Source organism: Macaca mulatta, chromosome 3, assembly GCF_049350105.2.
Source record: "Macaca mulatta isolate MMU2019108-1 chromosome 3, T2T-MMU8v2.0, whole genome shotgun sequence".
Taxonomy (NCBI): Eukaryota; Metazoa; Chordata; class Mammalia; order Primates; family Cercopithecidae; genus Macaca; species Macaca mulatta.
Genome location: NC_133408.1, coordinates 51,694,507 through 51,709,158, shown reverse-complemented (window position 1 = coordinate 51,709,158; position 14,652 = coordinate 51,694,507). Strand labels below are relative to the sequence as shown.

At 47.0% G+C, this 14,652-nt stretch overlaps 1 protein-coding gene and 1 non-coding gene across 3 annotated transcripts in view; both read right to left on the bottom strand.

Annotated features, from left to right (window-relative positions):
* Positions 1–2,021: 2,021 nt before the first annotated feature.
* EIF4H (eukaryotic translation initiation factor 4H) overlaps positions 2,022–14,652 on the bottom strand; it is a 26,518-nt gene continuing 13,887 nt past the window's right edge. The window contains exons 2-7 of one of the 2 annotated variants that reach the window (XM_015133336.3): positions 12,242–12,429; positions 9,255–9,319; positions 9,074–9,170; positions 8,666–8,725; positions 4,284–4,421; positions 2,022–3,981 (exon numbers count right to left, since the gene is read on the bottom strand). In XM_015133336.3, coding sequence (XP_014988822.1) covers positions 3,842–3,981; positions 4,284–4,421; positions 8,666–8,725; positions 9,074–9,170; positions 9,255–9,319; positions 12,242–12,429 — 688 coding nt within the window. In that variant the 3' untranslated portion in view covers positions 2,022–3,841. 2 annotated transcript variants of the gene reach the window in all.
* On the bottom strand, positions 7,675–7,771 carry MIR590 (microRNA mir-590). Its single transcript, NR_032633.1, has one exon. It is a non-coding gene; the product is annotated as a microRNA mir-590 (primary transcript).

The window sequence follows — 14,652 nt, the reverse complement described above, 5'->3', positions numbered from 1 at the left end:
GAGAGACTCTGTCTCAAAAAAAATTAAAAGTGGGCCGGGCGCGGTGGCTCACGCCTGTAATCCCAGCACTTTGGGAGGCCGAGGCGGGCGGATCACAAGGTCAGGAGATCGAGACCATCCTGGCTAACACTGTGAAACCCCGTCTCTACTAAAAATGCAAAAAATTAGCCGGGCGAGGCGGCGGGCGCCTGTAGTCCCAGCTACTCGGGAGGCTGAGGCAGGAGAATGGCGTGAACCCGGGAGGCGGAGCTTGCAGTGAGCCGAGATCGCGCCACTGCACTCCAGCCTGGGCGACTAAGCGGGACTCTGTCTGGAAAAAAAAAAAAAAAAATTCAAAGTGGATGCCAGATAACAATCCTGCCCTTCTACTCAAGTGCACACCTCCCACTCTGGCGCCTGCTAAGACATCCACGAAGAGGCAAGACATCATGAATCACGATAGGAGACCCAGACTTCTTTCTTCCACCAGCAGTGGTGGTTCACACCTGTAATCCCAGCACTTTGGGAGGCCATGGCAGGAGGAGGCTTAGGCCAATAGTTCAAGACCCCCCTCCATCTCTACAAAGAACTGAAAAAAATTGGTGCGGCTGCCGGGCGCGGTGGCTCATGCCCATAATCCCAGCACTTTGGGAGGCCAAGACGGGCGGATCACAAGGTCAGGAGATTGAGACTATCCTGGCTAACATGGTGAAACCCCGTCTCTACTAGTAAATACAAAAAAATAGCCAGGTGTGGTGGTGGGTGCCTGTAGTCCCAGCTACTTGGGAGGCTGAGGCAGGAGAATGGCGTGAACCAGGGAGGCGGAGCTTGCAGTGAGCTGAGATCACACCACTGTACTCCAACCTGGGCGACAGAGCAAGAATCCACCTCAAAAAAAAAAAAAAAAAAAAAATTGGTGGGGTATTAGTACCAGCTACTCAGGAGGCTGGGGAGGTTGAGGCTGCAGTGAGCTATGACTGTGCCACTGCACTCCTGTCTGGGTGACAGAGGGAGACCCTGTCTCTGAAATACCGGTCCTCTCTACCACCTACTCTTGGGTAGGAAGCAGTTGAGGCAGGAGAGTTACTCTAGGCCCCCACCTGAACAGCACCTGCTCACCTTACTAAAATTGAGTCGTGGTCCAGGGCCCTCCATTACTGGACAATGCTCCTACCTCAAGGTAGGCAAGGTCTGCCTTGGCCAGGCCCTTCCCAAGCCAGCAAGGGCTTTGCCAAACATGCACCCATGCCCGCCCCGCACCTTGCCCACTCAGCTCTTGTCTACTAAGTCAATTTTTTTTTTTTTTTTTTTTTTTGAGACTGAGTCTGGCTCTGTCGCCCAGGCTGGAGTGCAGTGGCCGGATCTCAGCTCACTGCAAGCTCCGCCTCCCGGGTTCACGCCATTCTCCTGCCTCAGCCTCCCCAGTAGCTGGGACCACAGGTGCCCGCCACTTCGCCCGGCTAGTTTTTTGTATTTTTTAGTAGAGATGGGGTTTCACCATGTTAGCCAGGATGGTCTCGATCTCCTGACCTCGTGATCCGCCCGTCTCGTCCTCCCAAAGTGCTGGGATTACAGGCTTGAGCCACCGCGCCCGGCCTACTAAGTCAATTTTAACACTACCCAACGGCAAAAGTACAGGAGCACCTCCCCAGAATCAGGATCTGCTTGTCAGGAAGCAGCAGCCCTCCTAGCCATGAGGGGCACCTAACATCTCGTTTACAAGCAGTTGTTAAAAGAAAGCCACATGTTGTGTAAATGCTTGATTTCTTCCATCTTGGGAAAAAAAAATGATGCTCCTTTACCTAACCAATAACAGCCAGACTTTCAAGGTTTCTGCCTGGTTGGAAAAAGGACATTTTTAGCAAGTGAGGGGAAAAAACTGGCATCCTATTTCTAATCATCACCAGCTTTTAAAATAACTTCACTCATCCCAGAATTAAAATTACAGTAGACTCTTCCATTTCAGTGGGGCTTCCCAAATTTAAAATTGTTACATTCCATGAGCAGCTAAAAAGAACTCAAAAATAAAGGCAAGCATTAAATATTACGTAAGGTTTTCTTTTATTTAAAAGATCATTCACAAAATACCATATCCATAGATTTACTTTCTGTCATATAGCTGAATGTGTTAAGTGTTTGGAATTCCATTCTTACATTTAAAAGTCAACTGGATTGCCCAGAGGTTTAGATGCATTTGTTTTGTTCTTTATCTTATCCACACTGAAGATGTAAGTAGGTCATCTGAAAGCATCGGGGTTGATTGCAACCACATAATGCATGTCTTTCTGAAGTTGAGTATTGGTGTTACACAAATGGTTCTTATCTTGGAAGCAGAGAAGCTGACAGGTGGAAGGAAGGAGAGAGTGAGTTCTGTGGATTGCTGAGGCCTTTTAACAAAGACACAGTAGGAAAAGCCAAGGGTGACAGCTGGTGACCAACTACTAAGCACACTCCTCTGGGCGCCCCAGGCCACCCTGGCCCGGCCATCACCTGGCGAGGGCCTCTTTCCCAGGCTCCTGCTGCCCGCCGCCCCCAAACTGCTCCCCATAGGACAGATTGGGACTTGGGTACTGAAGGATTTTTCATCTGTTCACACACAGACGTTCAAGCTCAAAAGCCTAACCCCTAGCACTCCCAGGTAAGTGCTGAACTCTGCACATGGGAACAATCCAGTGTGTCCCCAAGATGTGGCCACAGACCTAGACAGCTGCAGTCCTCTACGGCTATCAGAAGGTTCCTGACAGCTCTGCATAGTACAATTTAATTTAATCAAAGGAAATGAGTAAAGTGCCAGATTCTAGACCCATTTTGGCTCTGAACTGAAGGGGAGGTGGGAAGCACAGTATCTCATTATGTTGCCTATACTAGGAACAGATCAACACAAACACACAGGCAACAGGGATGGGGGGAAACGCCGCGTCAGCGCTGCAGTCAGCCCAGCGCAGCGCCAGCACCACCCCCTCCACCCCCAAAGCGCCTTGGCCCAGCAGAAAAGAACCCAGCTGGCCGTTCGCTGCACCCTGCCAGAGAGGGGAGCCTTGACCGCGCCCGGTGAAAGGAGTGAACTAGCTGGACCACCGCCTCAAAAGAGCAGTAACAAACACGTGTGAATGCATGCAAGCATTCACTGTATCTTCTCCGTGGACTCCATACCGCTCTACTATGGCCCCCACTTTCAGTCTGTTTCTCGTGTGAGCCTATCTGCTTGGACAGTTCACTGGGGAGGGGGCCATGGAGCCAGGACTCCCTCCAAATAGGAATGGAAAGGACCTTGCAGATACTTTTATCCTAGTTGTGAAAACAAGGTGCCTCCGATTCTCTTTATCCATCACAGCCAGATACCAACAAGGTCCCTGCCGTTCCCTGTCAGTGACTCCGGTTTTTGTTGGAAGCCCCAGCAATACAGAACTCAACATGCAGGTGAGAAGAGAAGCACTGAGGAAATGAAAGGAAACGCCTGGAGTTGGGCCACTGTCTAAAGTAAAATGAGAAAGCAAAGGAGAAAAATGACGCAGCACCGCAGCCCAAACGCCCCCCGCTGACGGCGGCCACCTCCGCTCCTCCAAGGAACCCCATGTGCTGCTGGGAAAACAAGGAGCAGGAGGAAAAGGACAGAAGGAAAATGGGGAAGCAGCGGAAGAAAGAAAAAAACGCACAAACAGGCACTAGATAGATACAGCAAAGCCCAGAATGTACTAAAAACCACTTGTTAACAGCTGACATGCACTCACAAGCTGTGTTTCCGCTGTGAGGAGGCCAATGGCAGGTGCGGGAGTGGCGGCTGCAGGACGGCTGCCCGGGGACTCACCAGGCTGTGGTCCTGCTCTAACCGCCCACGCCCCATTCCCTCCCAGCCGCAGGCTCATTCTTGCTCCTTTTGAACGACTTCCTCTCTAGGTCTGGCACCCCCGAAGATAGCAGAGTTGGGATTGGCTACTTGATTGAGGGGAGTCGCGACTGTTCGAGGTTTAAGCTGGAGTCGTGGTCTCTGTGCTCTTTCCTCTGGAGGAGAAAAAGCAGAGTTCGTCAGAGTGTGGATCCCATTCCACATCCAGCAAAACGACCACGCTGATGTTGCTGCCAGCAACCCAGCCCACTTTCTAAAATTCACCTGGCCTGCTACCCCATCAGCAGACACTCTAATGACCAAAGTGAACTTGCTATTCTAGAGAACGCGGGGATCTATTATGCCGACAACTCTGTGAACGTGGAGTGTGTGCCACAGGAATGCCAAGTCCCCATGGGGTGTGAACCTGATGATCCCATCAGGACAAGATGCCCTCCACTGACACACGAGCCCGTACCTTCTGTGGGTTCTCGGAAATCCATGTTGGATCCGCGGAGGGGAGGGCCATCTCTGAAGCGGCTGCCCATGGGGGGGCCTGTTCGCCGGTCACCTGGGCGACTACCTCCCCTGCCCCCTAAGAAGTCATCCCTGAAGCCTGAGGAAGAAACAGGACATTGAAATACTTTTCAAACTATCGTCTCCAAGCTGCTTATAGAATAATGTTCTGGGAATTGTTTGAGTTTAATTTTAAATTCTTTAGTTTGTCCAGTATCTGAAGTATCTCCAAAATAAAGTGTGTTAAAAATGGGTCCAAATACCAATGTGGAGTACTGGCAGTGCTAACAGACTTCCCAAAGCAAAAGGAATCAGGATCTTAGGAGAGCAAACAAATGAGCTGTTTACATGCTCAGCCTGCAGGAAAACTAGAAAAATATTAATACCACAAAACTGTATTTTAATATGGCTTAAAGCAAAACAAGAAAGCCTCAAAGCAGGTTGAATCCTATTTTCTAATATAAATCCATACAGTTATTTTAAAAGACAAACCTGAAATTTAGAAGTATTTACAACTTAGAACACAAAAATCACAAGAAAAAGCTATATGAAGACAAAATAAAAATACAAAGTCTCCATTTTCCTGTTTTGGCTGCATTTCAGGTGTGGGCCATTCTACAAGCAAAGCACCCGTGTGGTAAACAAAGCAGTTATCCCCATAATTGGCCATGTCCTACAGAGGGGCATGAGCAGAGAGCACAGGGCCTCACCCCCACCAGCGCCTCCTCGGGGGCAAAGCGTTCTTTCCCCATTCATTTGTGTGCCTGCTAAGTGGGCCCTTGGCAGAAGTAAACTGCATCTCATTTAGAAATGCTGGAATTCTCACTGGTGTGTAGGAGCAAAGGGGCCTTTAGGCTTGTACTTAAGTGAAATCTAAACTTTTAACTGTATAACTACTGAGGTTAAAATTTAGTAAAAAGAGTGGTTCACGACTGTAATCTCAGCACTGTGGGAGGCCGAGTGGGAGGATCACTTGAGTACAGGAGTTCAGGACCAGACTCAGCAACACAGGGAGACTCAGTCCTTACAAAAACACAAAAATTAGCTAGACATTGTGGTGCATGCCTGGGGTTCCAGCTACTCAGGAGGCTGAGGCAGGAGAATCACTCGAACCCAGAAGGTGGAGGGCACAGTGAGTCGAGATCGCGCCATTACACTCCAGCCTGGGTGATGAAGTGAGACTCTGTTTCAAGGGGAAAAAAAAAAAAAAAAAACTGGCAAAAAGAAGTTAAACCGTAATTAAACAAATGAGCTTGCTGCTGTTGGTTGCACACTCAGGGGTGGCTGCTGCTACTCTGCAAGTGTGGTGCCAAGGCTCCAAGCTTTCAGGGAGCTCCTCTTTGAGAAGAACGCTCAGAGCCCATGGTATGCACTATACAGTCATCCTCATTATCCACAGATTCCATATTTGCAAACCCACCCAGTTGCTAAAATTCATGTTTAATCCCAAGCTGGATACCAGCGGCATTTCTGCAATCAGTCCTGGACCTGCACAGATGCGACGATCCCAGCTGAGGCAGAAAAAGACAACGCTCTGCTTGTTTCAGTTCTTAACCGTCAAGTCTTTTCATGAGTGTTGGGTTTTTTCCGGTGACATCGCTGTCTAAAGTGGCCCCAGGTGCAGTGTGAAGTGCCGTCTGCTGTTCCTAAGTGCAGGCTGGCTGTGAGGTGCCTTACAGACAAAACCGGCGTGGGACAAGCTTTCTAACAGGCTGAAATGATGGCATCACAGACTATTTACTATAGCTGGCCCTGAGTTCAATGTTAACACTACTAAATAAATCAACACTAACATTAAATGAGGCGTCTTTAAAATGAAGGTCACATAGGCCGGGCGCGGTGGCTCATGTCTGTAATCCCAGCACTTTGGGAGGCCAAGGTGGGCAGATCACCTGAGGTCGGGAGTTTGAGACCAGCCTGACCAACATGGAGAGACCCCGTTTCTATTTAAAATATAAAAATTAGCTGGGCTTGGTGGTGGGTGCCTGTAGTCCCAACTACTTGGGAGGCTGAGGCAGGAGAATAGCTTGAACCCGGGAGGCGGAGCTTGCAGTGAACCGAAATCACGCCACTGCACTCCAGCCTGGGCAACAGAGTGAGCCTCGGTCTCAAAAAAAAAAAAAAGTCATATAAAGCAATGTTAGATATGATCAGCTGACGAAAATGTGATCCGAGGCGCACAGGAGCAGTGCCACAGTGCCTCATTCAGTGTTCTAGCAACTCCACAGAACCACCTCCAAGGACGAGCACCGACTGCATCACCCCCCCGGTGGGGCCGATTTCTATTCTTTAAAGGTGGCAAGGGTTTTGGAAACCAATCGGGGATCTCACACCCAGTTCAGAGACTGAGTTAAATAACATCAATTTTGACAAACCAAGTAATGAAAACAAGTCTAAACAGATGTGGACCAATAGCTGCACTGCTTTAGGGGAAATACACTGGGAGGCATACAGTCGAGTATAAGGTCCTTTACAGTCTTTTACCCACCACATGACATAGTTCAGTGAATAAGCCTAGTCAGTATTCCAACATTTAACTTCACGCTTCCCCCAAACTAAACTGTGAAGTGTACCCTTCCACGTGAGTACAAAGTTTACACCCTTTACTATGAGATTAAATGATTTCCATCATCAATGTCCAGCATGAAAACAAATCAGCTCACACCACTCTGGTGAAGCAGATGAACACAACTGCTACTTGTGTGTCCAGGTGCGTGATGGTGCACAAGAGCCCAGCAGAGACAAATATCGGTGTGCATTAACAGCAAGTGAAAGTAAGTGAAAGTCTCATTTCAAAATCGCCTAGGAACTAAGCAGTGGGAAATTAAGCAGGAAAGCAGAGGTCTGCCATGAACAAGGATCTCTCATCACATCTGTTGGTGGGTTTCTAGGAAGCAAAATATTCCTGAGAATCTTCGGAGTTTTCTTTACAAAGCTTAGTTTAACACTGGCTATTTCTGATGGTGAAATGTTTTTGCTTTCTTTGTACTTTTCTGTTGCTCTGTTTTGTTTTTCACAATGAGCACGTTTCACTAAAAAAAACAGCACCATCCTATTAAAAAGTAAAAAATATCTACTCTCACAAATAACGTATAAAGTATCAAATTAGCCATTACTCCATCGAGTGAGCCCACATCAGGTTTGAGATGTCACCAAAACACTGCAGTTCCCACTGGAACTGGTGGCAGCAAGGCCATGGCCGTGTTTGCTGTGTCTCTGCTTGAGCGCCAGTGGCCAGGCTAAGCCAAGGGTAGAAAGACGTTAGTATGTGGGCAACGTCTATAGTACCTGGAATACCAAACTGGCAGGGAAAGGCCGTGCCCGGAGCTGCTGGTTGGCTCTGAGAAGACAGCTGCTGCACGTTTCAGTTAGAGACCAGCTTATACATAAAATTACAGACTGACTCCACCATACTGCACTTTTATGAATAAGCTCATTTCTGACTGGCTACAGACTTTTAAGAACTGTATTATTCAACAGATAGTCACCTGTTTAGCCAAAGCTGAGTTTTTAAAAATCTCAGACTCACAAGACAGCGTGCACCAGTCCCTCCCATACTTACCCATTACTTTACACCAGTTTTGTTTTGACTGGGGGACGGTGCTGACATTCTATACAGCACAGTATGAGAGCACATCCCAAGTTTGTGGTAAAGAAAACAAATTTATTTCTCTTTTCCTACCTTTCTGTGTTATGACTGAAGTTTTTATCATATATATATATTTAAAAAATTTATCCTTTTGTAATTAAAAAACAGAAAGTAGGGATGAAGAAAATGCTGAAAATCACCCTGCAGAGCAGACGCCTGGCGCGCGGACTGACGCTTTATGCTACAACACCAGCTGGTCTGCCCGGGTTGCCTGAGAGAGAGAACGGCGACGTGGATCATGTCCACCATGAAGGGACTGGACCTCCCCACAATCCTCCAAGAAAAAAATAGGCCATCAGGACGACCTTTTACCATGTAAGAGCCCAAACCTCTATCCTATGTTTTCTAGAAGGAACAGTACTTCTCTTGGTGCCATACACAAAACCACAGAGGAGTTTCCCTGGGCTAGAGTCTGAGAAAGACTGCTGAGTGAGATCGAGGACCCAGGAGCTGCAGGCTAACAAAGGTGACCACACAACGTGCGTGGGGCTCACCTGCCCACAGTGTGGAGCCTTCAAGTCCTGCCCCCACAGGCTCTCACAGAGGCTTACTTGCATGCCTGGGCACCTTGCAGGAGAGTTGTTTGTTAAAGCAACTAAATAAGTAGTCCGGCCAGGCGAACTACTCACAAGAAACAGAGAGCAGCAGCAAGGCCCCTAGGAAAAATTAAGTGGTGATGCTTTAAATACTGATACCAGAATTGAAGTCATCCCGGGAATCCCATCCACCTCTAGATTCTCGAGAGCTACCCATTCCTGAGGATACACAAAAAAGATAAAGTTGAGGTCGTGTCATTACCTTGCTGCGCAAACATGGAAAAATTCATTTGGAAGACATACAACTCATGTAGTGGAAGGTTCAGTGAAATCATTTTAAGAGTTTTTGCTTCCAACAGAAAAAAACCAAACCAAAACAAAACAAAAACCAGGCTTGCAGAAGCATCAGCCGTTCTTTCTAGGATTTTACGCAAACTTTTAAAAGCTCACAAGAACCTATCATATCGATTATAGGATTATAATGAGATAATCGAGTTCTACTAGCAACGAGCTGGAACTGGTAGGCATACTGTAAGTCTTTATGTTCAGCTTAGAAGAACTAATCACCTCTGTCATCTGGTCCTCCTTTTCTGAATCCAAAGCCACCTTTGTCTTGTTTTCTGCCTTCTGCAATGTCCACACGAAGTGACCGATCGCCCAACAGCTAATGATAAGGGGAAAATAGTGTAAGTATTGGCAAAGAAGAGAATCTCAACTGTTCTGACAGAGAAAACCTGAGGATACTTACTGCACCATCGTATGTCAAGGCTTCCTTAAGGGAATCCACTTCATCGAATTCTACATAGCAGAATCCTGGAAAAGAAAAAACCCCGATTTCCTCAAGTAATTCTGGGTTATAGATGTGGGAAGATCTATTCATACTATTTCTCCACATCACAACTACCAATCTGTTGTCTAGATGCTGGCAGACTAGGAGAGCCTGAAGAAGCACACTTTACTATCAGCAGATAGAACCTGACTGGCATTCCTCCCTCTCAATTCTATTCTATCAGTCAGAAAATGCTAACTGAACATGCACTGAAATAGCAGCTGCATTTCTAGAAAGCTTTCTTCTTGCATATTTTAACCATAATATTCAAACCTTTCTCAGGCCATTTGCAGAGCTCTTCTGACTCCTGAATGACTATTTAATCTAAGTGAGGATGAGGTTTCATAGATTTCAAATTTGGTACCCAAAATGCTTTGAAGAAAGAGGCTTAAAGTGCCGATTTAACTTACTACTCAGGTAGTTGATATCAAATTTGCTTCACAAGGCTGAAAACACATCCTTGGCAACCAGGGCATTCTTCTCTGAATGTTAATTAAAAGACAGATGGCCTAGGTCCAAGTACATGTTACTGACAACCTGTGTCCCTGATGCCAGGGGTCTGACATTGCCCCTTCCTTGCTGTCTGCAGTCTCAATCCAGTTCATTACTCCCCAGATGCTGGCACTGCACGCTGCATGCCCTCTCCCCCAGCATCCTCGCCCTGTATAATAACTTATTAATCACACTTCACTTTTTTTTTTTTTTTTTTTACGTAAGAAAGTGGCAGTCTTTTTATTGCAAATATGCACACACTCTCGGGCGAGGTTCTCTGGTCCTCAGGTGTGGGGGGCCAGGGAACTCGCGCCCGCGCTCTCAGGTGATGTTCTCCGGTCCACGAATGCAGGGGCCGAAGAAGTCACGCTGCCGCCAGCGGGCTTTTATGCCTGGGAGCTGGAAGGGGAGGAGTTTGGGGCGAGTGTGTAGGAGTGGCTTCTTGAATTTCGGTGTCCCCGGCTTGACGGCACTCTGTGCATGCTCAGTTGATTTGGTTCTTTCCCGGGCGTGGGAAAATCTGTGATGAAGAACCCGGAAACAACAGGGACTGCTCCATCTTGTTCACCTTCCTCCATCTTGTCCCTTCCCCCTCACCCAAACAGTCCAACCTCTTATTGATTATAAGAATTTAGGGCACCGTGGTCTGTCTGGCTGCTTCCCGCTGTTAGGGGGTGTAGTCAGGGTCTGAGGTTGGCAGTTGGGTGTAGGGATGCAGGAGCATTTGGTTGAAGGTGACTCGGGTGATCTCTTGGACCCTACGATTGATGTGCCTCTATGGAGAGTTTGGTTAGTTGTTGCTTGACGAGTCCAGGTAACATTGAGAGAATCTGCAACCGCTACCTGTAAAGTTACCCTAGGCTCAGCGAGGGTGACAGGGGTCTCGGAGTGTGGGCACCGTCAGTCGTTGTCCAGGTCACACTTCACCTTTGAAGCCCACTAGACTGCAAGTGCTTTGAAGGCCTGAGTCCAGACTTTCCCTGTTTACCAACTGTGTGTGAACCACATACTGCCTTGGAGGCCAGGCACAGTGGCTCATGCCTGTAATTCCAGCACTTCGGGAGGCTGAGGCGGGCAGATCACCTGAGGTCGGGAGTTCGAGACCCGCCTGACGAACATGGAGAAACCCCGTCTGTATTAAAAATAAAAAATTAGCCGGGCGTGGTGGCACATGCCTATAATCCCAGCTACTAGGGAGGCAGAGGCAGGAGAATCTCTTGAACCTGGGAGGCGGAGGTTGCGGTGAGCCGAGATCGTGCCATTGCACTCCAGCCTGGGCAACAACAGCGAAACTCCGTCTCAAAAAAAAAAAAATACTGCCTTGGCTGGAGGGATGTCCCCCAGCTTTCCTCCCTAAGTGGATTCAGTATTGAGAATAATGGAGAAAACTATCCCCAACTTCACAGAGGCAACAGACGCCCTATCATGGACCTCATCTTCTAGAGCTGCTCAAGTGAAGATGGTCCTCTATGAGCCAAACTCCAAAGACTGCAGCGACTGAACCAGCCCAAAGGCTAGGCTCACCCACACACTCCTACCCAAAGTTTAATTCCTAATGCTTGCTAGCAAGCAAACTGGTGGAGCTCACTTTCACAAATGTAACTAACATGTTTGCTTTCACTGTTTGATTACACACTATATGTGGCTTCAGATTCTCAAGTCAAAAAGATTAAGAATGCCACCGACACACAAAACCACCCAGGTCAGCAAGGCCTTCTCGACTGCTGGCACAGCTCCCGGCCATAAGTTACCTCATACTTGTCACAGATGTGCTTTTGGGTGGATTATGCGGGCCAAACATCCTGGGATCTAGCATTGTGCACTTACAAAGCAGGCACACTTCCTTCAGGAAGCCCTGCAGGCAGGAGACTGCTGCTCAGATCCCTTCTTCCTGCTCTTTGCTCCCACACCCTACAGACACACAACCTATAGACATCACATCTGAAATCTCAGCCAGTCCTCCCAAGCACACTCTCCAAATTTACAAATGCACACTGACAGCACTGGCTCCTTTTCTTCTGGGTTTTATGACAACTGGATGACAGGATAACTACCAAGAAAAATCTACGAGTCATTCCAGGAGAAATGTGCCTAAGAGTCCTCAGCGCTATTCCTCTCTCTCCTGGGGAACTCCTTTACTGGCAGACAGGACTGCTGTAGAGGTCAGGCTCACAAACCTGGGCATACGCCATGTATTTCTACGAACTACACTGTGTACAAAACATTTTCCCCTAAGTGAACTGAAGAGCTATGAGTTGAAGAGTTATGTTTCTTTCAACTACGTAGACCAGGCAAATGCTTAAAATACTTTCCTGATTGGAGCCTCTGGCTCACAAATCTATTTTTATTTAGAACCCCTTCCCATCCTCCCCTACCCCTTACAGTAATATGCAATAAGAACCCTCCAAACTCACCTTTAAATTTATCTGTGTCTTTGTCTCTGACTAGCCGTATACTCCTTATGCTGAGATCCTTAAAGATAGCATCTATGTCGCCCTGAACCGTATTAAAAGGTAGATTTCCTACGTAGGCTGTGTAGGGGGGCTCTGTGGGCAACTCCTTCTGGCTACGGGAACCATGGCCACCAGCACTGCCGCGGGACCTATGAGGGGAGACAAACAGGATTCAAGTGTGCCCAGAGTGGAACAAGCAAAACAAGTAAAGTGGTCTTCTGCTGAGCTATGCCATCAACGCAACACCCCAAGTGAGGCACTCTGCTCGAATGCACCTTAAGACTGTTATAGCCGGGTGTGAGGGCTACGCCTGTAATCCCAGCAGTTTGGGAGGCTGAGGCAGGCAGATCCCAAGGTCAGGAGATCAAGACCATCCAAGCTAACATGGTGAAACCCCATCTCTACTAAAATACAAAAATTAGCTGGGCATGGTGGTGCACGCCTGTAGTCCCAGCTACTTGGGAGGTGGAAGCAAGAGAATCGCTTGAACCGGGGGTAGAGCAGTTGCAGTGAGCTGAGATCATGCCACTGCACTCCAGCCTGGCAACACAGTGAGACTCTGCCTCAAATAAAAAAAAAAAGAAAAAAGACTATGTTATAGAGAATGGCCAGAGAAAGAAAAAAAAAGGAAAAGAAAATTTTTTTGAGATAGACTGTCACTCTGTTGCCCAGGCTGCAGTTATCTCGGCTCACTGCAACCTCTGCTCCCCGGGTTCAAGAGATTCTCCTGTCTCAGCCTCCTGAATAGCTGAGATTACAGGCATGCGCCACCACACCTGGCTAATTTGTGTATTTTTAGTAGAGACGGGGTTTCACCATGTTGGCCAGGCTGGTCTCAAACTCCTGACCTCAGGTGATCTGCCTGCCTCAGCCTCCCAAAGTGCTGGGATTACAGATGTGAGCCACCATGCCCTACCCAAACATAACATACCTTCCTAAGACAACTGCTTCTCTCCTAGTCACTCAGAATCTGTATCTGCAGTATTTATGTCCTAAAACCTAAGCAAATACCCTCCTTCACACACCGTGGTGCTAAGAAATACAAAAATGGACAGTCTAGAGGTAACGCTGTACTGAGATGAAGGATTACTGAAGTTGCTTAAGTTTAACACATTCACACATAATAGAATTATTTCTCCTATAGCTTGAACCTGGGACGCGGGGCTTGCAGTGAGCCAAGATCATGTCACTGCACTTCAGCTCGGGCGACAGAGTGAGACTCCGTCTCAAATAAATAAATAAATAATTTATTTATTTATTTTGCCTGATTATGGGCTTAAGAATGTCCTAATAAAAATTTTAGATGTTACAAAGCAAGTACTCATGTACATAACACTCTCATGCAATACTTCACAGGGTTCTCAAATACATGGCGTGCATTACCAATCCATTTCAACCTCAATGTCATCTCCTCAGCTGTATCAAGCGTTGTTTACTCTGCATAGGTATTGGTTTAAATCCAGCCTCTGTCACGTACTAGCATATGACCCTGAGAAGTTATTCAACTTCTCTAAGCTTTATTTTATTTGTAAAATTGAGTTAATCCTAACACAGCACTTTGGGAGGCTGAGGTGGATCACTTGAGGTCAGGAGTTCAAGATCAGCCTAACATGGTAAAACCCCAACTCTACTGAAAATACAAAATTAGCTGCGTGTGGTGGCGCATGCCTGTAATCCCAGTTACTTGGGAGACTGAGGCAGGAGAATCGCTTGAACTTGAGAGGCGGAGGTTGCCGTGAGCCAAAATTGCGCCATTGCACTCCAGCCTGGGCAACAACAGCGAAACTCCATCTCAAAAAGAAGGAAAGAAAATAAAAAAAGAAAAGGAAAGGAAAGGAAGAAAGGAAAGAAAGAAAGAAAGGAAAGAAAGGAAAGAAAGGAAAGAAAGGAAAGGAAGAAAGGAAGAAAGGAAGAAAGAAAGAAAAGAAAGAAAAGAAAGAAAGAAAGAAATCAGAATATAGTATAACTAGATGATTGTATCAAAATGATATTGCCATGGGAATGCCCTAGGAGAGACTTAAAGTCGTTAGGAGTGAAAAGCCAAGACAGCCAATATTTGTTTTCAAGCAGGTCAGCATAAAGGGCATGTGTGCAGGTATACAGCAATGATTTCGCAAACAGGGCAGAATAGTCACTTCTGCATTCGCCAGCATCATCTAATTGTACCATTATTTCAACCTTACTGTAGACTTGAAAATTTTCAAAATAAAACGTTTGGAAAACTCAGGAGGAAAAAAAAATTAAGGGGGTGATTTTTTTTTGAAACAGACATTTAATCCATTTCCTGTCTGCTCCAAGGATATTTGCTGGCAGCCAGCTGCAGGTTTTTTTTCTAAACGGGAAATGCGTTCGAATAAATGAGATCCTTCACG